Here is a 26244-nt window from a genome sequence, read left to right on the forward strand (position 1 = left end):
ATTTACAGATAGTTTCTAACGTAACGTTCCTTTGTAAAATAAAAGAAATTATCTGTATAGTTAAGAGTTACATCTTCGATAATAAATAGATATAATATTACTCCATCGAGTTTAATAATAAGAGTTTAACTGCACTTCTGGAACAAAGTTCGCTTTTCCTCTTATAATATCCCGGACCTGTTATGGCTGCATTCCGATATTTACTGTCAGCAACTGTCAGTACTGAAAATCTATAGTATACGTGACGTAAAATATAGAAAAAATATAGATTTTCAGCCTACTGACAGCGAATATCGGAATGCATTCATTGTCACGACCTTTTAGCGATGAATAACAGAATACTATTTTGGAAAAAATGATTTTTAAGAAATGCTTTAAAGTTAATAATTATAGAATATAATTATAAACAATTTTATATACGCATTAAATACTTCCCAGCTAATTTCAAGTCTTATTTTTAAAAAAGTTTGCTTGTTGCACGTTAATAGAAGATAATTTTGAATTACAAAAATTAAAAATAATATATAGTTATTCTCTAAGCTAGTAAATGGAGAAACAAATATATGTGTTCCATAAAGAAAAGTGAATTCTTACTGTATCCCATTTTAAATAAATTAGAAGTCATCGTCCCGCAGCTATTTCCCATGCTATTAAAAACGTCGTCTGTAATAAAAAGAAAATGCGTTGCTTTCCTTCCTCTTTCGCCAACTCCAGTCTCTACGGATAATATATCTTCATATATGATTATAAACGACAACATTGCGAAGCAATCTGCGCTGTTTATAATACGCTTGGTATTTCGCTCATTATATTATATTTGCACGACACACAATGCGGTAATTAGAAGGTGCTCGACACGGTAAAACCGTTATTAGAAATACAATTACATCGCGCCTGCTTTGTGCTTCCATTTGGCCAAGAAAATAAGATAAAGTGAGAATCAAAAGACTCACATGCGCACAAAGGTGTCTCGTAATGCGGTCGCGCAACGTGCAGTGCGATAATTGTAAGACGGATGGTATATCATAAAACAAAACGACAGAATAATCATTCCGTGATAATAGCTTGAATAACACAGAGTATTCGGTATTATTCGGTATCATACATCGTTGAAGCTCCTGCAAGTCTGCGTTAATTCTTTACTAGTATGAAGATATCAGTTCGTCAGAATAAAGTAGAGAAAAAGTTTATTACGTTCTAAGAGTGAAAACATAGAATTACAATTCGTAATTATAATATTATAATAAAAACGAATGCAACATACCATGTCAACTTGCCTTAATATAGTATACTGCATATGTTTTTTATTTTCTAATTACTCTCAAGTAACTATAATTAAATTAATTATAAATTGGCATAAGAAAGTTAAATAAAACTTTCTCAATGCTTGGTGAGGTGACAGATATTTTTTGAAAGATAGAGATATTTTCAAATGGTGAAATCTTGATTATTTGATGAAAATTCAGATTGTATGTTTCTTTTGAAATAACATCTACTTGACATTTGAGCATGTTAAAGTATTTTTGAATAAGTTTGAGTTACTACAAGATATTTAGTACTTACAGAAAACTTTATTTTGTTAAAATTATTTCTTTAAAATGAATTATGTTTCTTATCAGATAGTATCCCATAATTCACTTTAATAGTGTGACAGGGTGTCTAATAAATAGAGAAAGAGCTACCCACATCTCGAATCAAGCGCGTGGGACGTGTGAATACCGCGCTGTTATAGTTGAACCTAGCCATTCGTTATCTCTAATTAGCCGGATGTAGCATATCGTCATAGTCGAGGCGGATGGATCGATCTTTCCGGAGATAAAATGTATCGTTGAACACGATCTTCAATCTGCGTAATGTAGGATTCTACCGTTTGCAACGTGAGGCCGTATAAATATTTTAGTGCGGGCAAAGCTGTCGAAGATCGCTCGCAGAAGCCATAAATCGCGGGTGACAAGGCCGCGAAAACAGTTCGCGAGATTGGATTTCACGAATTCCAAGACGGCTTAGTACCGGCGCGAGGAGCTTCTCGGTGAAAGAGGTGGAAATTGTGAAATACGGCTGTTTATGGATTTATGGTAGTAAATATGATTGTACGTAAAGTATTGTGAGAATACAAATGGGAAAGACGGAAGGTTTTTAGGATACTACGTTATACTCGCTAAGAAACATTTCTAGTTCATTATATTTTAGTATCTCTCTCGGTACGACTATAATTTTATCGAAAATAGCAGAAGAATCCAATTTAAAAAGTCAATATTTCAGATTAGATACGTGTACCAGGTTTACTAATCAAGTCACTGAAAAAAGTACTTTGCGCTTTCTACTTATTCTTTATCCACAGAAATCTTCTTTTTCAGAGATTGCCTATGATTACTCATTCAATATTTTTAGATTTTATTATATCCTCATATCCACGTATGTAAAATGTAAACCCCGAACATTTCGCTTTCACTATTTCATCATGACTTATACTTAACTCTCCAGTTTGCGTTAAATACTTAAAGGAGGAGTGTCCCAGGTTTATGGTTAAAGCCGATCCAATCGCAAAAGTTGGCAAGGTCGCATTCGTCGATATCGCTTGTCAACTGCGGCGATTATCCATCTCTTATCCGGCGCTCCTCCTTTCTCGCTCGAGTGTTCCGTTTCGAGACGGCAATTACGGTCGAACGAGCGAGCGAGCGTATCAAATTCATCATCTCTGCGAACACGCGTGGCTGGCTCTCGCAATTTCGTCACGAAAAACAACAAGAAGGAACGGGGGGGGGGGAAAGGAAAAGCGACTGACACTCCAGAAAAAATAACGATCGAGCGCCTGGAGCGCCGTTTAAGATAATAATTATGAGACTTCTGGCGTGGCGCGAAACGTACGTTCGATCGTGTGTTGATTTAAGGATTAATTGCTTTCCCCACTTCAATCCTTCTACTTTCCATAGGTCCACATTTTAGCTTGTTCTTTCCTGATGGATGATCTTGAATTGGAGGAACTTTTAAAGAAGTCGCACATCTTCGTTTAAAAAACAATTTTTTAAATCCAATAATATGGAGTATTATGTAAGATATTATGCCCCGACTTTATACTTTTATGATATACGTTTATCTTTTTATATAGTTTACATTTATTTATTTATTACTTTTCCATTCAATATTTTTTAATTTAAATAAGTAGATATATGACTGGGATTAAATAGATATATTATCACTCTTTTGTTCTATTTATATTTATTTCGACGAAATTGACCTCTCTTTTAGCAGAATGCATAAACACTCTTTATTTTTTCTTTGAATTTCTTCTTAATGTAAAATTATACGTTCGTTGTTATAATAAGTTGTAAAGTATGTCGCTTTCTACGATCTCTGATCACATTCCCGAGGGGTTTAAAGTTGCTCGAAGCACGACAAGGAATTAACACTTTTACCAAGCGCTCGCATTACTAATTACTAAACATAATCCTGTTGCATTACATGCAACATTCCACTTTATTCTGTATCACGATACCGCGTGTCCTTGGGGTAATTGCATCCTAAGATTATTAATATACTCATCTGTCCACCCATCTATCTGTTCCTATTCGGGCCTCGATACCGCGGGCGGTATCAGACGCAGCAAGAAAACAACGAATCGAATCGCGAATTATGCCGGCTGATCGAATCACCCAAGCGCCCATCAAGGCTCGAAGGAGACTTTAACGATCGGCCGATCGCGGATTCTCCCGTCGCCGGTTTTGCTCGAGCGAGAGAGCGAAACGGTATCCTCCTTCCTCCTTCCCCCTTTCTTTTTCGCGCTCCTCGCCAGACGGACCTATCGTGTTGGATTATCGATTCGCTCGAGGGTTGTCCTCCAATGAATAAAAGGACGCTCGACGTTCGTCCTTCGCAAGATACTCCAGGCCCTCGTCCTTCGCCATCATTAAACTACGGCTAACGACCCAGTTCCTTTCAGACGCCAGCTGCTACTCGCCCAAGCGGCAATTAGTTCCGGCTCGGTGTATACGGGGTGTGAGAAAGTTATTCACGATCTGACCTGACACCGATGTTACGAAATGATGATCGGATAAGGAGACTAATACGTAATTGCATACTGCATCATATTTGATATGCTTTCTACATGTAGAATATGAATACTGGTGGGTTGTTGTAGTTTATTCCGCGAATACAGATATACATAATAATAAATATCATTGCTTTTTTGCTTGAGTTTTTAAATAAGAACTTCAAGTCTTCGAGACAAGTTATACAGACGCTTTATATCATTTTAAAAGTGTTGCGACCACATGTAAATAAATAAAAATGTAAATAAAAATAATTTAAAATATTTAAAAGTTGTATTTAAAAAGAAATTCTTGAAAATTGATTTAATTGTCGAGTAGGATTCTTATTTCCTTCATATCACCAAGTATAAACATTCTGTAGAGTTCAATGTTCTCTATTCGTCGTTTCCATAACGACTCCTCGACACGCGATCGATGGGATTTAATTAAATCGGATTGAAATTGAAATTGATTTCAAGTTTTGGCAGCTTGCGTTTAATTCTATCGGCACCCGCAGTATTAAGAACAACTTGCTCTTCACTATCAAGAATTTTGCAAACTGTTGTTAAATAATTTTTATGTTTATAAAAAAGAAATTTAATTCACAGAATATAACAAAATTACGAAATGTCACATTTTATTCGATCGTTTAACGAGACATTTATGAGATAAAAGATCTTTTGGGGAACAGCCTCATTTATTTACATGAAACGGATATTTAATCCTGGAAGATTATATATGTTATAAGAACGATCTCTTTTAAGGATTTCTATCAGGATATTTCTAAGGACCTCTGTGATCATCTTGATACTCTTATCTTAAACACATAATAATATATTTTGAGCAATAAGATTCCCCCAGTACCTATATACATGTATATATATTTTTATTTATACTAATGATTACTAAATCATTGCATTAACAAAATTTTTTATTAAAAAGTTTTTATGCACAAATAGTGTGTGCACAAAAATATATACAGATGATCAGTAATAATATTTCGGAAAACAATTTAGATTACGATATGGTTCAGAAAACATTGAAAATACATAAATAAAGCATTATAAAAATCTAATATTTTTAGTTACACAAGTTTCTCTCTAAGCTTTATAACCAGCAAGAATGAGAAATTGCTTCATAGCAATAACGTTAATAATTTTTCTTCAACTATAAAAATAAAGTATAAAATAAATACTCAGATTGCAAAGATAAAAAAACATGGCACATTGCAGTATCATATCTGTGTAAATCTGCTGTGAAAAATCAACAGTCCCTGCAATGTCATCAGATAGTCAACGATAAATACGACGAAGAGGAGCGCAAATGTTGAGCTCTCTTATTACGAACGGAAACTGAGGATGATCCATGGAGTCAGTATAGAAGACGCAAAGGAGTATTTCATAGCGACTTTCTATAGGAATACAGATGCCCGTAGGCACGGGGATGTTGTAGCGGCATTCAGATGCGCGCCGTGTGTCGTGCCGCTGAAATAAGGCTTCCTTCACTCGTAGATATCCAACCGTCACGATCTCGTATACACACATATATATATATATATATATATATATATATATATCGCATGTACATGTATATAGGTATGTATAGGTGTTCGAGAAGATCCGCATAAGGATCATGCATAATATATTTATAAAAATAACATTTGTTAGAAATATTTAATTTTGCAATATTGACCAAGTATCAATTAACATTGGTTAATATCTTTCTTTAACTACCTTTCTCTCTCTTTCGCTCTCCTCCCTCTCTCTCTCTCTCTCTCTCTCTCTCTCTCTCTCTCTCTCTCTCTCTCTCTCTCTCTCTCTCTCTCTCTCTCTCTCTCACACACACACACACACACACACACATCTAGTTTTATTTGTATTATAACTTATATGATATATATATTGTTTAATCAATATATGATTATATCAATATAAATTTCTCTATATCTGAAACTGAACTACATAGAAATACGGTGTCTTATGGTATCAAATGCCGCCGCGTGTAATTACGACCGAGGTGATATTCCAGCCGGAAATAGATAAGACAAAATAGGTCACCTTACAATTAGTCAGTAAGTAACAGAATCCATGCTTCCGCAACTAGAGTTCACCTTTCTACCGATGAGATCGTGGTTATCATATATCTAGGACGATTTATCGAAACCGAAAGAGTCATCTCTTATTCGAGGATCCTTTGTGACACTCTTATATCCAGCCGGAAACATCGAGACCGACATTAACGCCGCATTCATACATGCACGACGCGACGTGTCGAGCGCAAAAATAAAAGACCATCTCCGGTCGTAGATATCTACTCAGTACTGTCATGAATAAATCTCACGACAAGAGAGAGAGAGAGAGAGAGAGAGAGAGAGAGAGAGGAGAAAAGAAGAAAAAATGATTGAAACTCCTCGATTCTTTGAGTCATTCAACTATCGTCGAAAAGACGTCAACTGAGTGACCCGAATGCAAATCTAATTCATGTTCCAACTGTTTATACTTATTTATCAAAGATATATTATTGCACTTAAGATAATCTAAATTAATAGGAAGTATTATAAATAGGAAAAATAAATTATAATATAGAATATATAGATGACATTTTTTTTTATACAGATCCATATTTATCACATTAAATGAAATTTTTAGATAGCAGGAAGTTATTTTATTTTGTCAAATAAAATGTCTAAAACAAATCATGCAAGTATTTTATATAATTGAGCTATTTAGAAGTAGCAGAACATATATAATAAACTATAATATATAATATCTTACGCTTTGACTTTTATGTATACTCTTTATACATAATTCGTTAGACTGATATACGGGGGATGGTTTTTCGCCGGAACCCACGAAAATTTGTCAGCTGATTAGATTTAATACCTGGCGTGCGCGCTCGGAAAGGAGCAGACGTATATTTCGAGGAACAGGACAAACTCGCTATAGCGAGCAGTAAAGATTCAAGGATCGCTCGTAAACTCCTACGCGAATCCCACGAAGTCCCATCACGTATCCAATTTTCCGGAGATCAGCCGACTTGATCCGGGAAGCTTTGGAAATCAGCAAATTGAAACGCGTACCGTCGGCTCGAGATGCTGGGTGTCGCCATGAAGTAAAAAAGCATTGCGCATCTCTTTGTCAGGCCGCGAGATGGGTCACGTTGTCTTTAGAAAGGATACATTACCAAGATTTTGTTTCAAGCATCAACTCTTTCTCATCTGATGAAACGGTATCTATTTCATGTTTTTGGCAAGACAATCATATTCAATAAATATATATATATACATATATGTTATATAAATATCATTAAATACATTTACCAAATAACTTTTAATAATTATTTTATGTAAGACAAATACGTTTTATTGGAGTTAACTTTAATGTTTAAAAAGATTGGCATTTATTGCTCATGTTTCGTTCATATCTAGCTTCGGATGTAAAAAATTAAGTTTTCATATGCTTGCTTGGCAAGATACGTGCAGAGTACGTTATCGAAGGTATTTCGACTAAAATACCCAAACACACCTGTGTAAATCATCGCGCTTAAACCGCCATCGTTTCACGTGTAACATAACACTAGACAACATTCGTCTTGATTCGGCGATGGTCGACGAAAATTTCGTTTCCGTTTCCATCGAAAAAACAAAGCATGCCACTACTCACATCGGACTTTTGTGCTTCAACGGGTAACTGCATATACAGCTGCAAAAATTACATTGTTCCGCCCGCTTGCTATCGATTGTTAAGCCGCGCAAAATCCCGCATCAAAATCGCACACCAAACATCTGACGGCTTTTGTTTCCTTCCACTTCGCCATACTCGCGAGTAGAAATATACTGGAAAATTATTTCGCTTTTTTTTTTACTGTAGTTTTCGTCTCTTTGATAGGCAGTCTCATGTATGACGCGACGCGCAAATAAAAAAAAAAAGAAATGCATATGATTCATGGAAAGCTGGTATTTCTAGTTTCGCTATCTGTCCTCACTTTATTCAACCTGTCTTGTGAAAACAGATATCAGATTATTATTTCGTACGGAGATCGAACGCACGTTATTAGCTACTTTGTATGTATTACTTCGTCCGTTTCTTATATATACTCTTTTTATCATGTCAATATATGATGTGAATATCGATGAATGCAAGCTCACTGCTTGAAATCTCTAATATCCAACTCTTCATAATTATTTTCTGACAGCATTTTTATTTTTGAATCGATATTAGATAAATTAAAGAGAAATATTTAAAAAGTTTCCTTTTTTGAATACAAAATTTCTTTTGTTAAATAATAATATTATAATAATATTAATTTTTATTATAAATATACGTGGAAAAGTAGCATAATTTAAAATTGAAGTAATACAACAAGTAATAGATATAAATTAATTTAACTCAGTAACTATGTTAATAATTTAATTTAACTATGATAATATAATTTTCAGGAGCCTTAATACATAATTTCAATATACATATAGAACATATATAATCTTCAATTTCATTTCTGTACAAGTTTATCAAGTTGTATGTATGTATAAAAAGCACGTATTATCAATGTTACTAGAATTTCAAATTTTCTTTGCATTCTTACTAATTTGAGTTTCATCTTCAAGCACACTCTTATACTTTACAAACATATATTATTAAACATAATCTCCGTTGTATTTGCACCATCTAATTATATCAATTTACATTTCTCCCGTCGAATATATTACTAATATGTATTTGACTCACGTGTCTTGTTTGCGACATTCTTGCGCTAGACAAACAGACAAAATCCACTTGTGCACCTAGACTTATCTCCCATCACGCAGGTTCTCATGGCAGAAGCTGTTAACATCGTACTACCTTATTATCCTTTAAGGACTTGTCGTCAACGAGACGTGCGAGTTGCACGAGTTTGCACTTGGCCCAGCGCTTTCTCGCGAAATAAGCCCATGAAGCTTTACGAGATTTAACAGCACCGATGGAGATGGACGGAATCACATACGGAAGGAGAGAAAAATGCAAACGAAAGAAGACGGAATAAGATCAATTTTCCACGAAAAAAAAAATAAAAATTAATTGCCAACAATAAACGAGAAAAATTTATAAGATTTTTTTTTTAGATAAACTATATAAGAGTATTATAATTCCTGCACACAAAGTAATTGGAACCACATTGTGTATGTTATGATACAATTAATGTATGTTAATTACTGAATTAATCGATCTATGATAAAGTAATCAAGATAAAGATCAAATTTGTAACTACATATATTTACAATAATGATACAGAAAGAAAGAAGAGCGAAGGAGACTATGATAAAGTAAAGCTGTCGTGAAAAGAGAATAGATATAGATTTAGAAAATTAAAAAGGTGGACGTCAAGCGAGAGAACTCGAAGATGTGACAAAAAGAGATAAAGGCGAAGGATATAAGAAGAACAGGAAGGATACAAGAGAGACACAAAAACAAAGAGGAAAAAGAAGGAATCAGAATAGAGTGGACGCGGATGAACACGAGTGTCTCCCTTGAAAAGTCCCCTGGAAGGTTGTAGCACGCGCGTATGCGTTGTAACTACCCATCGTGCCCTTTTTTCCACAGGCGCCTTCTTCAGCCCTTTCCACGTGCACGTATGTCCGCGTGCAACGCCGCGCCGTATCGTCCATATCGAGCGCGCCTATCAGCCAATTAGCAGAAATGAGATTGCAGTCGCAGATTAACGACTTCGCTCGCGACGTTCAGCGCTAGCCACGTTTCTCCAAAGCCGACCTCATATACGGTGCGTACCTTCGCTAAATATTCACGCGAACAAGACAAACATTACGTTGTACGTGTATCGTCGTACACGTATCAATGTACATTAATGCATGATAAGGCAGTAATGCGAGCAGATGAATATAATGCAAAATATGTTCCTGAAAATTATTGGTTTAATTTAGAACGTCTTGTAATGTATATATCCTCTTTTCTGAAACGTATATTCTTCACAGTTTCTTTAAGCTGGATTTAATTTCATATTTATGGTTTATACTTATAAATTTAGATGGATTTTATTTTGTTTAATTCTTTGTATTATTTCAATTTCCAATGTCCAGATCAAGATAAATCAGCACAAATACGATTGCATCGGTAAATAGTGGACGAAACTTTTGCAGGATAGCATAAGGCATTGGTAATAGACATTTTTAAAAGATTAAATAGTAGAGTAAGATGGCTGAAGCTCCATGTAAAAAATATTAGAAAATATATAGGTATCCGTTACTTTCCTGCAATTCATTGCGCATTGCGGATTTATTAACCTTACGAACGCCACCACGGACGACTTAACATGCGAGCAAAGAGACGTACTAGATTGTATTCTTCTCCAAAACGTTCGTGCTTTGTTGGACAGGTAACGACTTGGCCAACGTATAAACTGAGAACACGCGATACTATCTAGGTGTCGTTAAAGTTTCTTGAATGATGAGACAGCCAACAGTAATATGGCAAAAATAGCATTATGGTTATGAATAGAGCCAATATTTCATTAAGAACCTACTTTCTTTTCGAGAGAAAGACGAATATAAAGTAGTCATGTTAACAATTTATACGTAAAATTAATAATTTTAAGAAATAAAAAGGAAATCGTCTTTTAACTCTGTCATCAAATTTATTAATTCGTAAAAGAATTTTAAATTAAACTTTAAAACTCTGTTTTGTAATTATCCAACTTATAAATACATTCTCGAAATTATAAACGTATAATTACATCCAAGTAATCGCTTCCATCTAACAGGTTTTCTAAATGTTTTCCAGATTTTACAATTTTACGACATAGATGTTACTGCGAAACAAGTTTTCTGCGCTTGCAATGTGTTAGTGCAAACCGTTTATAAACATTTACATTTTTAAATGTAGACACATACCTACACTCCGATCATTTTCTTTGAAAAAAGTACTGAAAAAATACTCACATAAAATAATAAAATACCCGAAAGGTCATCAATGGACGCCGTCAAAAATGAATAAAATTTTACTTTTTGAAATAACGATAAAAGAAAATTGCAAATTCGGAGAAGACCGTCTATTCTTTTATGATTTTCTTTTATCGAGGAGAACGCTAGGTGCGGCAAAGTTATATCGATACCTTTGAACCTATACGTGCGTATGACATATACATACACATGCATCGTGCATTGTTCGTATTTCTTCACGGAGAGAAGCACGATCTTGTCCGCGATAGTTGCCCTGTCAAGAACTTTTTTTAGAAACTAGGGACTAAAAAAATAAACTTGCGTCAAGTTTAGAACTCATTTGTCACCTTAGCGACAATGTCCGATAAATCAATACATTCACTTGAAAAAATATATATACAGGCATCGCATTGTTCGCATTTCTTCACGGAGAGAAGCACGATCTTGTCCGCGATACTTGCCCTGGAAGTGAAGAAGAATTCTGCGTTCTTTTTAACAAACGATACGCGTTTTCTCCAATTATAGCGTGAAGATCTCCGCGTTTACATTCCGATCGGAATCAACTTTCACAAAATGACGGAAATTTTCCAATCTGAACACTTGCATTGTCGCGAAAGTCCATAATAGGATAATTATTTCCGAAAAATAAAATTGTTTTGATTAGAAAATTTTTTGAGAATTTTATTCTGCTTGAGCATTACATCTGTTTCGTTGCATAGGCGATGTAAGCTCATCCCTATTCGCTAGTTAGAAACTCGCACGTTTCCAATTGGAATAATAAATAGTTTTGTAACCAGAGCTTAAGACGATATGCAATTACAATACGTTGAGTTAATGAAACTCCGCTCATTAAGGAAGATTCAGTTGCGTTGTTTCGAAATCGAGTTTACTCTCGTTAGGGATGTTCGTCTTCGTTTGAACTTCACTGTTACAAAGAACAATCAACCGAGTCTGGAAGGTTTATATATTCTGTTGTAAACCTTTCCTACGTAAAAGGCTAGAAGGTACGACGAACACGGACGACTATTTTGACGTATTAGATTGCCTCGGGCTTTTTCCTTCGTTTCCGCGGCATACCTACTCGGACATCTCTCCGATACAAAATCCAAACCAGTTTTCTTCCGGAGACGGGAAGGATGATACTTTCCGGTCGCCCGACCATTCTCTCGATGTCAGTACATGCATGTACACGTACGAATGTATTAGATATGTATATCGACGTGTGTCGATTTCCGAATTTGTGTTACACAGGATGTATCAAAATTATTTTACTTATAGCCACAGGAATACGAGTATCGGTAACTCTTTGGTATTAATAAATATAATTAGGAAATTAAATGCTTTTTACAATTCACCAAATGTCGATTCGATCATAATGAATAATAACAAAACATGTGATAACAGAAGCCCTTAAAGTAGTATAGCTTCGGGACATTGTCTATACACGAATACAATCTATGTGACAAAAATATACAACAACGAAATCTATAGTTGAAATCGGTGATGCCGTTTGATCAGCATACAGATGGAAATGATGCGATGTTTGCGCATGAGGAAAAATACAAAAATGCACAGGATAATATGCATGGAAATGAAATCCTGCGGTGGCCGCATACACACTCATACGTTTTGACTATATCCTGTCTTTTTTGATAAAGATAATCACCGCTTTCGCTGATAAACTGTGCGCGGCAAAATACCAGAATTCATTGCACAATGTGGAAACGAAACTGCGGGTCGCGTTTTAAATGTGCGTTATATGTTCGTGATTTCGGAAGATATATGATTGCATTCTTTATATACAAATCACCCGTTATATGAGTCATTTCTTAAATGCGTGATTGCATTTTTGAGAGCGTTTCCTTTTCTTTTTTTACGACATGTGCAAGGAAAAAAAATTATCTCAGAAATTATTAATTTAAAAATTTTGCTCTCGGTATTTTAGTTCCATATTTTTCTTAATTTCCTAAACATTATTTTATGACTCTCTGAGTCTTAGATTAAAAAACACTATTTAATTATTGCTCATTTATAATATTATCGAAAGAACAGTTTGTTTCTAAAATTTAATTTAAAGAGATATTTTATATAACTATCTTGAATCTTCTTATCTCCACAATAGAAATATTATGTTAATATAGGTTTCTCAGAATATAGATAATGTTCATAGATTTTATTAAAAAATAAAATAAGAATTATACTTATATATTCGTATACATTGTAAATTTAATACGATTTATATGATTAATAATAGATATCCATTAATTTTATACATATTTGCTGTTTAAAACTAGACTTAGTTGATTAATAATTCAACAAAGTAATTATTACGGGCAACATTTATTCTGTATAAAGAAATTAGCGTTCTGTAAAAAATTAAGAATTAATGTCGAACAGAATGTTTATTTTATCAAAGCTTAAGAGAGTTATCTATTATAACGGAATGCAGTTATTCAATTAGTTTAGAAATCGTTATCATTAGCAAGAAGAACAAGCGAGACGAAGTGAAGACCGTGCTGTCGATACGCATTTAATTATCGCGCTATTATCCGATTAAACTGTTCTACTCGACTGGATCCGTTGAGCTTTTTTTAAGCATCCGTCCAATTGGCAGATTAATAAAACGACCTTCGCGTTCAATGTTTCAGAGAATTAAATCGATGAAGACGGAGGCACGGTGCACGGAGTCACCGTTTAAGAAGATGGAAATTTTATTAGTCTTGACGTCAATATCGTAACCTTGTTATCAATGTTACACTGTTTACTGTCTCTCGATAATGTCTTGAATGTTATATTTCGGTACGATTTAGTAATAAAAGTATAGATATACATGTATAGTGACATATAATGATATTGATGATTTAATTTGCCATGTACATCTGAAATATCTTATATACAATACATCATATATTATATTTATATTTTATATAAATTGTATAAGAATTCTGTCTTTTTTTTACATTTAATCCTTTTTAAAAGATTTCAGACTTATAGTCAATAAAATTTTGGACATACAATTTTACATTTATTAAAATATTTAAATTGAATACTAATGTACTTTATGCATTATTATCTCTATGCATAATTATTACTTTCCATTATTAACGAATCTCAAAAATGCTTTATTCAATGTGGAATTTTTTACCTAATTTTAAATAAATGTTATATACACTCCTAAAAAAGTATGTAATATCAATTTATCATCAAATCTTTTTGAAGTATATACATAATTTATTTATCAAATTCATATTGTTTGGTGCGACAATACCAGTCACACATTCACAGTTTACTTGCGAATTAACCGGGAATTAATGGGAACAGAAATACCGCGTATATCGTTTCGAGACAATGAATAACGATGTCATATTTCGTTCTGTAATTGAATTTTGCATTTATAAAGTTACGCTCACGTAGATATATACGTATGCATACGTGAGAATGTCGCGCTTTTATGCGCGCTTACGTTTACGCTCGCGAAGAGAACTTTGCCCTCGAGACATAAACCAGTTATGAAGTCCATTCGTTCGGGATCTATCTCACTCTATCGTTGTAAACGACGTCTCGAGTATCGTAACACGGCGCGTATAACGAAAAATTGCAACGAGATTCGCCCGCATTGTCGTGGAGTTCCGAGGCGCACGACGGCACGCGAATTTATCGTTTCAGTGCAACTGGCGGACGTGGGAATAGAATGATATACAGTATCGATTGTTATCGAAGAAATACCCGATAAAGATATCTCCTCGTTGTCAATCCCGGCACAAGTATTTGTTTCCTGTTTCCTGTGTACTATTACATAGCTAATAAATACAAAAATATTCTGGTATAAAATAAGTTGTAAAATATTTTCTTAAGAATATTGAAATAGAAAACTGCATATATGACATAAGTAGATGTATTATTTTTTATCATTAATTTGGAAGTTAATAGAGGTAATATGGAGTAGCATTTAAAATAGATCTTTTTTAAAAGTTCTATTATAATGATCCTAATATACCTATAGAATTTCATTATTACACTTGTATTTATTATCCCAAGAGCATGTAGAAAATATATAGAAGATTGTCATAAACCACTATATTCTGTTCATCTCGCTCTAAATTAAAAATTAAATAAGGGAAGCTCTGTGCAAAATAAATATGTAATTTATGTTTAAAACACAAGTGGTGAAATTATCCATGATCATACACGGATTAAATCGGTTTTTAAACTAATAAACACAAGTAAATGCAGAAATAATGCTGCATTAAATTCTCAAGATTCCTAAAGCTATGGAGGTGAAATCAAGATTCTCGTAAACCACGCTTCATGGATATATTATAATGCGGCGCTCTTCGACGCTATTGCGGGAATAGATTACGCGGCGCCCTTGATTCGCGGAAAATTCGCAGATTATCGAAAATTCCCACGCTGAACTTCGCGCGTGAGTGCGAGAGAAGAGAGAGAGAGAGAGAGAGAGAGAGAGAGAGAGAGAGAGAGAGAGAGATATCACGAAAGGAGGTTTCACATAGCAGTCAACTGATATTATCCATAGCGCGATCAGATGACGAAGTTTCACAAGTCACTGGAAACTTTTATGCGACCATTACTTTTTTCCTGAACTAATTCGCGTATAACATAAGGCGAAGTATGTTATTAAAGATGATGTTTAAAACGTTCACGAATGACAAAACTTTCAACCATAACGGCTGTAAAAAATTTTTACGAGTTTCATCTAGCGATAGGTTTTTTACGCCGAGCAGTTTAAAGCAATCTTACGATTCCTCTGTATTCTTAAATCATATAAATGAATATGATTACGCGGTATTTCTGTTCCCATTAATTCCCGGTTAATTCACAAGTAAACTGCGAATGTGTGACTGGTATTGTCGCACTAAACAATATAAATTTGATAAATAAATTATGTATACTGTAAAAAGATTTGGTGATAAATTGATATTACATTTTACTAAATTTGCAGATTTAACAAACTTATATCTTTTAGATGTCACCAAGAAAAAATATAAGTCGAAAGTTCGATAATTTGTATCAATTAATATTTAAATTAATTTTTAACTGCAATGCTTAACAGAACAGTTTAAAATGCACGCGTTCTAAATTAATATATTTATATAAAAGAACGGAAAATTCAAAAATTGGTTAAATGATAATTCTTCATATTAATAGTTTGTCACGCTTTTATAATATAAAGTTCAATTATAGAATTCTAAATTAACATAAAATATGTTTAAATACAATTTTCATTTGTGTACACGTTTAAGTCTGACTTTACTTATTTATTAGTAGTGGTAGTTCTAACTACATAGTTCCTTCAGTAAGAGACATAATTAATGCTAACACTATTCTCCCGTAGCGCGGATCGTCTCTCGCGAATGATTCGTGCAGGAATTTCGTTACGTAGCGATTATGTAAATGTTTTTGAGACGCGTTCCTCTCCGAAACGTAAGCGGCGCCTCTCGGAAATGCCTCGCGAAGGAGTACATCAAGAAGAAGTTAGCTCCGCCTCACCACCACGCATAAAACGCTTGCGAAACCGTGAAATTCGGAAATAGCGACTTTATTGCCGGAAAGTATTGTAACGTGAACGCAATACGCAGCATTTCGATGGAATTGTTGCACAAGCCATGACGTTACGAACGAGTAAAACGTGTGGAAAATATAAGAGATCAGAGTAAACGAAGCGATTACTATATAACCATGTGTGTGGGTTTCTACAAAACTATATTTCTTATAGTTATAATAGTCTTTTCAAATTTGTTCATTAATGTACACTCGTGGACAGAAAGGTTGTCCGACTTATACACCCGTATTCATACTATGAATACGGCTCAAAGTCGGACAACCTTTCGGACAACCTTTCTGTCCGCGACTATACATGGATTTAAAATTTAGACACACAAATATTTTAGGATATATATGAAATTATATTCTGAACAGATTAACTCAAAACGTGCGCTCTGTAAAGCTTTTAACTTTAAATTGAACTTCTATAGAAAATCGTAGATTAGGAACTTCCAGTTTGCATTACGAATTCTAGTATTTAACTGTAGATCCTTCGTATTCTCCCTCTAATGAAATAATATTTGAGAGAGTGTACAGATAATATCAAAGCAAATCAAATGGAGATAATTTGCTTGACTTGCCGGTTGATCAAATATTGATTAAATTAAATTAACTTTTAATTAAATTTCTAACTGAATTTCCTTATCTCTTAACAAAATATCTTTGTTATACTATTCAAATAGCTATAGAACTAGAAAAAGAAGTCGAAAATAGATTCATGGCAATTAATCGAGCATGTCGTAATCACAAAAGCAAAGATCTTTGTAAAGCTATAATAAAATTAAAAAATGTCTAATTGTAATTGTTGCGTTACTTGGCAAAATTGTGCTCATGATCGAAAGAATTCATCTTTAATTTGTTTGAAGTTGTGAAAAAAGGATTAGCAAACTCGGCAGATTAATAGCGCGATTATGCAGATGCGACGATCCGAAATATTACATCGTTTCGGGTAATACCTTCCGGAAGTACTCGCTCGATCTCTCTCGAGAAAGGTCATTGATCTTCAGATACCGTATAGCATCCGCGCGAATAAGGTCGTAAGCAGCCACGACGATGTGAACACCGCCCGACACGACTGCCTTGCACGAAAATCTGTAATTTGCAATCATTTTCGGAACGGTCCTCCCGACCGCATTTATTTCGATCGTAACCTGTCCGTCATCTCTTCGCATGGCCGTACGTACGTTCGCGGCGTCCTTGCTGCGCTCGCTCGCTTTGGGGTTCATGAATATTAATTCTCTACTCCCGAAATATAATGCCGCGTAACGCCTTTCTCGCTGAAATGGTCGCGCGGATCGTTGCACTCGAAGAACGAAACTCTTCTCGTCCCAACCCGGCAGTCCTCGCCCGGGTCCTTTGCTTTTTTCTTCTTCTTCTTTTTCATCCTGATCTCGCTTGGACACCATCTTTTTAGCCACTACTGGGGCGAGGATTTTTGGCGATATTTATGAACGTCTAAAGTAAGATCGCCTCGAGGACATTTTTTCGACCGCTTCTGAAGTTTGCCGATATCAATTTAATTGATCGAATCAACGCAAGGACACGTTAATTAAGGAAGAAAATTATGCGTTCTTTTTAGCATTAATATAGTTTTATTTTTGGGCAATTAGATAACATTGAAAGCTACATGAATGTTTATAATTAAAGATTATGTTAATTAAGAAAATGAAGTTCTGAATTGTAAATCTGAAGGCTGTATTCTTTGAAAAATAGTGTCAGCGATATATCTAAAGAAGAATATATATTAAAGTCAAAAGAATTTTTTAATCGTAAATATCTTACGTTTAAGTTTAAAATGTTAATTACACAATCAATTTGCAAAACTTAGAGAAGAAAGAAGGATGTGGGAGTTTAATATCTATAAAACCGGTAATAGTAATACCGCTCTGCTAGTGAGCGCGATAAGTGGTCTTTAACTCCATAGAGTCTATCTAATCCGCGATCTAATCCAAACGCGATATCTTCGCACGAAGAACATTCGGTCTTTAGTTGGCCGTTTGACACAAGCCGGAAGATGGGAATGCGCGCACACAAAGATTTCATCCCGGTCGTGGGTGTACCATCTCATGCGGCGGCGCGTAGAATTATAAATTCGTTCCTTCGCGTGTGTACACGGCGTACCTCTGAAACAAATTCCAGCGCTCCATCGGGAATTACGGCGCCCCTCGTGAATGAAACTGGACACTGCCGGCCGCGGCGTCGTCGTCATGCACGAGCGTTCGTGGCGGAATGCAACAAAGAGGTCCGTACAACTTGCCTATAACTACGTGAGCCGGCTGACTGCAGCTGGAGAGATAGATAGGTAGGTAGGTAGATAGGTAGGTAGGTAGGTAGGTGAGTTGGTATCCAGCGACCGTCTATCAGATGACTCTCGAGTCCCAAGCATGGTAGTGGAATGATTCAGTGTCAAAATTGCAAAAATCGAATCAAACGCTGCGAAATCCGAGGAATAAATAATCGGATAAAAATTTACAATTTAATCTATCCCTTCTTTTCTTTTCTATAATATTAGAAATATTAGATGCAATAGTTCCTATTAATAATATATATGATAATATATTATTAATTTATTTATAACAATCATATTAGGTACATTGAGTAAATTGTATATGCTCTTCGTAAAATGTGGAAATCATATTAGCTTTTGTCATTAAAAAAGAGAATGATATATTTCCGGTGAGATAGTAGTATTTAAATTATTTAATTTAAAATAAGTAAAAATATATAATTTAAATACGAAACGAAAGTGATACTGTATTTTCTGCTTTAATATGACTTTCCAAATGTAATTTGCATGGTATTTCCGAAATAAATCGTTTATTAATTTTTAAAGCGTATATACATAAAATATGGTGGAAATCGCAAACTTCTTCACAACGCGGGAAAGGCGTGACTCATTCATTATAGGCACGATAGGAGATACCTGCAGATACATAAATTCAAATCGGCAGGAGAGAGTACGCCTTCTTGAATTGATTATATCTTGTGCACTAACGTGTGCAGTCCATAGAGATAACTTTTCTTATACCTTCCATCGGAATTAATCCTTATGCATTATCCGTATAAAATCTATGTTAGAGAGAGAGAGAGAGAGAATCTTCGTATATATATGCATACTAATAAAAATTATTTTCACTTTGTCTCTGTATTACTGTTAAATGTTACGAGGAATGCAATGTATACCATCAAATATTTGGTCATATGATTGAAAATACATAAAATGAATGTTGATAAAATATTCATCTAAAATTTAAATATATGTCAATCAAAAAACATTTATTTCACATAAAATGAATTTTTTATTTGTTCATTTCCCTTTTAAAAGCTGATAAAGTTTTCGTGTAAAATTTCTACCGAGCACATTTGCAAATTACAATTCTTTACTTCATCTGAGAGATCTACAGTTTAGCTTGATGGAATCGAACGAATGGGGAAACACGATTTTACCAAATTACTTTTCTTTCGTTACCTTGGAAACCTTCCTGCCTCGTGGCAAAAGGTAAAAACGCGGCATTTCTGTTCGTTTACTTCTCTATAAACTAACTTCTTGGAATATGTGCAAGCTTAGACTTCGATGGGAAAACTAGGAAAAGCAAACCACTAGAAAAGTTATTCACAGTTCTCTCGCGATTTCATATCCTTATACAATGCAGCTTCATTCCATGATTTGTATATGAATAAAACAGACTTTGGACGTCTCTTTTTGTCGCACATTGCACTTCCTCGTATATTATATCTTTATCTCACTCCATACTAATATTTCAATTTAATATTCCTCTCCTAGTTTACTCTTCTATCTTTATCTTTAGCTATCAGAAGAATATAGTAATATTTTATATTATCAAGATAATTTACGAAAGAATAATCATTATTTCAAACGCAGACACAAAGAGTTCGTGATAGAACACGATATTTCATAATTTTAAACAAATTATATATTGCGTATTACATGTTGTAAATTTGTATTGCAGAAATCGTGTTGTATTATAATATAATTTATATAGTGTTTTGACTTTAGCGATCTTCAATCTACATGTCTAGATGTTATCTAGAAGTTGCCAGCTTCGAGCCCGAGCGAGATGATCAATTTTTCTGCAACGTACGTTATAGGATGCGATATCCACTAGACGCTTCAAACGCTTCAGAGCATCATTTTGTCCTTGTTTAACATTAGATAAACAACAAGGATGAAATGTTTCCAAGAGCGTTTGGAATGCCAAGTGGATCGCATTCATAGTTACATTAGCCGACGACCTAGAATTGGTTATCGATGATACGTTACGCTGAATTTGGATAATCTCTCGGTAGGCTCGATTGCAACGATGCTGTTCTCAGAGCCCATAGAAAAAACGTATCCCTATTGATTTACGTCTCTTTCTTTGCGGTATTCGATCGCATGACGACGGTAGTGGCGGTGCACTTCGCAGTCCATTGCCGGTGGTGGGCGATAAGCCGCACGGCCATAAAATCGAAATTTCAGAGTCTCCGAAGTGTAACGCCGCCCATAAATCGCAATCGTAACTCTCCATTACCATTCAATAGTGAGGAAGAAAAAAAAATGAAGCGGTCTCGGTTCGCGGTTTTTGTCCGCGCGGACGCTCCGTTTCCCATAAAAACAGAGCACTTCACTGTGCGCTTCCGTGACGTTAAGTGAAATAGCAGAAAGACGACGGCCCGTAAAATTAATCGTATCTCCAAAAGTAGGGCAAGGTGAGGGGAAATAATTTCGCATAATTTCGACAGCTGTTACGCGTTAAAGTAAATTATTAAAACTTTCATTATTATTTCAATTAACGATGTAAGAAGTGTCATCTTTTCATTTTTCATGCAAACTTTTGTATTAATAATAATAAAGTTAAAAATTTATAAAAAGGAGACAGGGAGTGAGAGAAAGAAAGAGATTAGAACACTTCTTAAAATGTATATCACAACATGATAATTTTAGTGCGTGTCTAAGATGAAGATGTAAAAATAAATTATAATCACGGAGCAATTCTTGAAAAATTAAATAAATTTTATTAGATATTAAATAAATAATGAAATTATTTAATAAGTAAAAATACATATATTCAAAAATGTTTTTAACACGTACACGCACCAGAATTTCGAATTTCGAATTTCAATTTTAATTTATTGTTTGCAACGTGACTACAAAATAAATTTGAAATTTTATATAGCTGTCAAATTATTAGAATATGGCTATTCTGCTATTACATTTATCAAAATATTTTAATATACTAATAATATAACGAGAAACGTCATATTACAAACTAATAAATAATAAAACGTAATAAACTTTAGGCACGTTTGAAATGTAAACGACATTAAATGAAGTATACGTTTCGTCTCAAATGCGTTAAAATGTTTAGATAAAGTGATCAGATACGCCGTTCAGAAGGATAAAACCAAGGGACGAGTAAAGAAGTTAGAATCCGCCACCGTCGTCGAGATAACCGGTACATCAGCGAAAGATACCTATAGGTACCTATATAATATCCAGGTCGTAAACGAACCTTTTATTTTTTTCTTTGAGAGAGTAATGCTTTGCGATGTACCGTTACGTCTGCCGAAGAAGGGCCCGAAGAGGGCCGGCAAATATTTCATAAGCCGCTTGAACCCTCAGATACAAGGAAGAGGATGAAAGAGAGAATTAAAGTGTTACACGGTCTCTACCTATATCATGTTGGTTCGTTACACGGCTATTATTCAGTTAATCTTCCGTAATGATGACCATCATTACGTAACTTGTCGAAATACCGATAACTGATAGCTGGTAGACATCAGCACATTTGATATTTATATATGAATCTTTTTTATGAAAATGATATCCTATCTAATTAAGCTAATTTCAGAATCAAAATCTATGTTATTTAACAAAAAATTTATTCTTTAATTGTAAAATATTTTTAGTTCTTATTTATATAAATACCAATATATATATAAATTGCTTATATATAGATATGTATATATATGTATGTATGTATATAATTTGATTTTTGAATGGATAATTTTTCCTTATAAGGAGAAATAAAAATCTGATAAAGAAATAGAAAACAGAACTGTCGTCAACTTTCGTAAGAATATTTTTGGGAGATTTAATCATCCAAACATATTTCACGAGTGTCTCAAATGCGGAAGGATTGCATTGCCAGAGTTCTTCTGGGAAAACGTTGTGACAGGACAATTGGGTCAGAATGTACAATCCGGAAGATAGCTGGAGCTGAGGTTTAAACAGCGATGCAGTAGCATTTAACTGTACTTACGAACAATAGTCGTGAAGGGATCGTCCCAGAAATGGATGACGGAGCCAAACAAAGGAGCCACGTGCCGCGATCTGTAACTGCTACACTCGCTACACTTAGTGTCCTATGAGATTTGCGTCTAATTTCAACACCTTATTATGCCATGGATATGCAATTTCTCCAGCCAAAATTTAATTGGCTACTATTATATCCTCACAAATTCTAAATCTCCAATATTAAATTTATCTCATTCACTAACAATAAGTCTCATAATTAAACTTCCATTAAGTTTACTCGGAATTTAGTGAATGATACAATTCTGTTCGCATTAAAAGCTTAATTCGCTAACATATATGATTATTAAACAAGTCTATTTTATCTAACTAAGTAAGTTTTGACAAGAGAGAGATTAAATTAAAAATTATTTTTAAGATCTCAGAGAACACTCTGTACAATAATGCGTATCTTACTGTTTAGCAACATAACTGTTACTAGTACAAACCACATTTCTAGTATGTGTAACAAAGTTAAAATAAAAAACTACGCATTATTTTTTGCTTTTTCGCGAATTATAACATGGAAAAACCAGTAATACCAGTAATATGCTGCGTTGCTGATATACGAAATTTTACTTCTACTATACATTTTGTATTTTACTCAAATGCCTTTGGTAAATTCTGCTTTGAAATGCAATTATGGCTGTGTAATATTTTTGATCGTTCGATGATAATATTTAAAGAGAATATTCGATTAGAAGAGCTATTCAAATATACAGACGTGTGTAAAAAAAATTATGATGGGTTCCATAATGCCAAAGATTATTAAATAAAAGATTTTAATAATATACTAATTTGTAATTCAAGTGAACATACTTCTGATATCAACAAATTATTAATACCTAAATTTTGAGATATAAATCTATAGTACCATTTTACAAAAGATAATTGTTTTTAGAATAACAAACTTCTTTACTTGCTTTCCCATTTCAAATTTATATCTTCGATTTTTAAAACACTGAGACACTGCCGTTTTTTTTTAATTTGAGAGTATTCAACTTGTAATGAATAAAATTGATTACGTACTGAATATTGCGCACTGAATGATTAATGATTTCAAATTACGAACGTTTTGAAGCTGACTAGATGCTTTGCTGCAGCAAATTAAATGCGACTTATGAAGGATCTATAGCCTTAGATTATATACAAACTATTAATAAAAATGTTAATTATCATCTCGATTGCAATTTACATATTTTCCTTAATACATTCAACCATAATAAAATTTACGTTTTTACGTTTACAATATCTTGATTCGTATTCGCTTAAATAAAATCTTGATTAAGTAATCACGAGCAAAAAAGAAGAAGAAGGAAGATGAAGTGAAGAGTTTCGTAGAACGAAAACTTAACTCATTAATGCTAAGTAGTTGAATTAATCCCTGGGCAAACTAATTAATTCGCAAAGCTTTTATCCTAAAACATTTGGTTCCAAAAGTTGCGGAATCAAAAGTAAACAAGAAATGCAAGAAATATAAAATTAAAATTTGAGTAATTGTGATTACGAATTTAGTAAGATTTAATTTTATTATTTTTAACAACTTCTAATGATATACCACAAATCTTTTCTTTGCAACTTTTTCATACATACCTATATATCTTAAATTCACAACGATATTCAAGGAAGAAACAATTTCTTAATGTACCTGTAGAAATATATATTCTTTGGAATAATCTCAAATATTTCGACAGTCCCTCATCAAAAATTCGGAGAGGGATAATTACGAATTTTCTTGACACGCAAAACGCATTTGCGGCTCAAGGATGATGTTTAATTCGGTTCTGGATAGCGGTAAAATAATATAGGTCGAAAATAATAACTTACCCTGTGAGGTGCCCGAAGTAGTCGATGCACAGCAGCAAGCTGGTTGATTAGCGGCAAGGTCGCGCTGAAGGTGTGATCGGGAGGGTTAACATCCGGATAGAGGGTTGGATAACTGAACGGATCGACGTCGTTGAGATACTGCACTTGGCACGTGAAAAACATCTGGCGATACATTTCTTCCCGGCACGGGGACGGCCGGGATTGTTCGTAATTCCTCGTCCCCCGAAAAAGATAAGGTTCACCCCCCGGCCCCCTTTCACGTACACACGACGATTGTGTGCGCACGCCGTGGCGCACTCACGCGATGCGCGAACCGGTTTGTCGTACCGCCAATTTATTTCGATTCGATCTGTCGGCTGAAACGAGAAAACGTCCCTTTACTCTCTGCATGTCTCCTGTTCGCTGCTGATTACGCTTGCTTTTAGTTCTTGCTAAGACCTCGAAACGCATCGTTCTATGAATGACAGTTGCTCGAAGAAAGACATAATCACTTTCCTCGAAATTTGTTTTTTTTTTCCCATTAAAATATATAGTATATTGTTGAATATTAAAAATTATAAACTTTTTTTTAACAAGAGTTCAATAATTTACGCATATTGAAAACTAAATTGTTATAAAGAATAATTTTTTCTATATAAAAAATGAACAAAAAACACTTATACGAGTGTGAGAAAAATTTCTGTATATAAAAAATGTCTTAATTAAAATTTAGATAAAGTATGCTCATTGGACAAATATTTAACCGCCGCTTTTCGACCTTTCTGTGTTGTTATTCGTACTACTTTCCTTAAACAGTAATAGATCATAACGAAAACTGTCGGGTATCTACCGATCTATGAATATGTCCATCTGCCTCCGTTCTTACGCTTGCATTTTCCGAGCAATCTGCTAATTGTAGAAAGGTTCTCAGGCACGTAGGAACCGCGACAGAAAGCGCGCATAAAGTACCGTGAAAGTAGCGACGTTAGGATTATAACGATCTAGGACTGCAGTCATCATCGTTAATGCAACCGGTGTCCACGTCGTTTTCAAACGGTCGTTGACCTTCGAGTTTCCTTTCACTCGCTTATCGATTTGTTAACTCAAAGCAGAAAACCAGTGGGAATGCTCTCGTGCCTCCGTTCAAGGCTCCCGCACGTATTTAAGAAAATAAATTCATCACATGTTATTTATGTATCCTCTTCTCGCGCATGTGCGAAATGTATGTTTGATGAAATCAATTATGTCGGAGATACGGAATATTTTTACTATATCGATAGAGAGCTTTAATTTATAAAGGCAAGGCGGGCACAGAATTAACATTTTAATTTCTGTTTAATTTAGTTTCATAATTTTTCAATTTAGGTTTACATTTTAAATGATGTAAAACAAGTTCTATTATCTCTGGTGTCAATATGATAGAATTATTAATTTTTTTTTCGTTTTTCTTTACACCTCAACGTTTTCAAATAGAATTTTAGATAAATCTTCTAATGTAATTTACAAATTAAAAATACATTTTTCGTACGATATGAAAATTGGAACAACTTTAACCGTTATTATAGGTATAATATCCTCGCGAAATATGTTACAATGGAAATTGCTTCAACTAACAAACGATT

At 34.2% G+C, this 26244-nt stretch overlaps 2 protein-coding genes across 4 annotated transcripts in view; both read right to left on the minus strand.

Annotated features, from left to right (window-relative positions):
- Fhos (Formin homology 2 domain containing) overlaps window positions 1-24817 on the minus strand; it is a 133572-nt gene extending 108755 nt beyond the window's left edge. For all 3 annotated transcript variants that reach the window (XM_071714971.1, XM_071714972.1, XM_071714969.1), the window contains exon 1: window positions 24644-24817. In XM_071714971.1, coding sequence (XP_071571072.1) covers window positions 24644-24817 — 174 coding nt within the window. The remainder of the gene's footprint in view (window positions 1-24643) is intronic.
- Window positions 24818-24899: 82 nt separating this feature from the next.
- LOC139777508 (uncharacterized) overlaps window positions 24900-26244 on the minus strand; it is a 28323-nt gene continuing 26978 nt past the window's right edge. Inside the window, exon 10 of the mRNA XM_071714980.1 lies at window positions 24900-24977. Coding sequence (XP_071571081.1) covers window positions 24900-24977 — 78 coding nt within the window. The remainder of the gene's footprint in view (window positions 24978-26244) is intronic.

The sequence above is a fragment of the Temnothorax nylanderi genome, unplaced genomic scaffold (genome assembly GCF_030848795.1).
Source record: "Temnothorax nylanderi isolate EJ_2023f unplaced genomic scaffold, tnyl_v1.0 TNYL_tig0151_pilon, whole genome shotgun sequence".
Taxonomy (NCBI): Eukaryota; Metazoa; Arthropoda; class Insecta; order Hymenoptera; family Formicidae; genus Temnothorax; species Temnothorax nylanderi.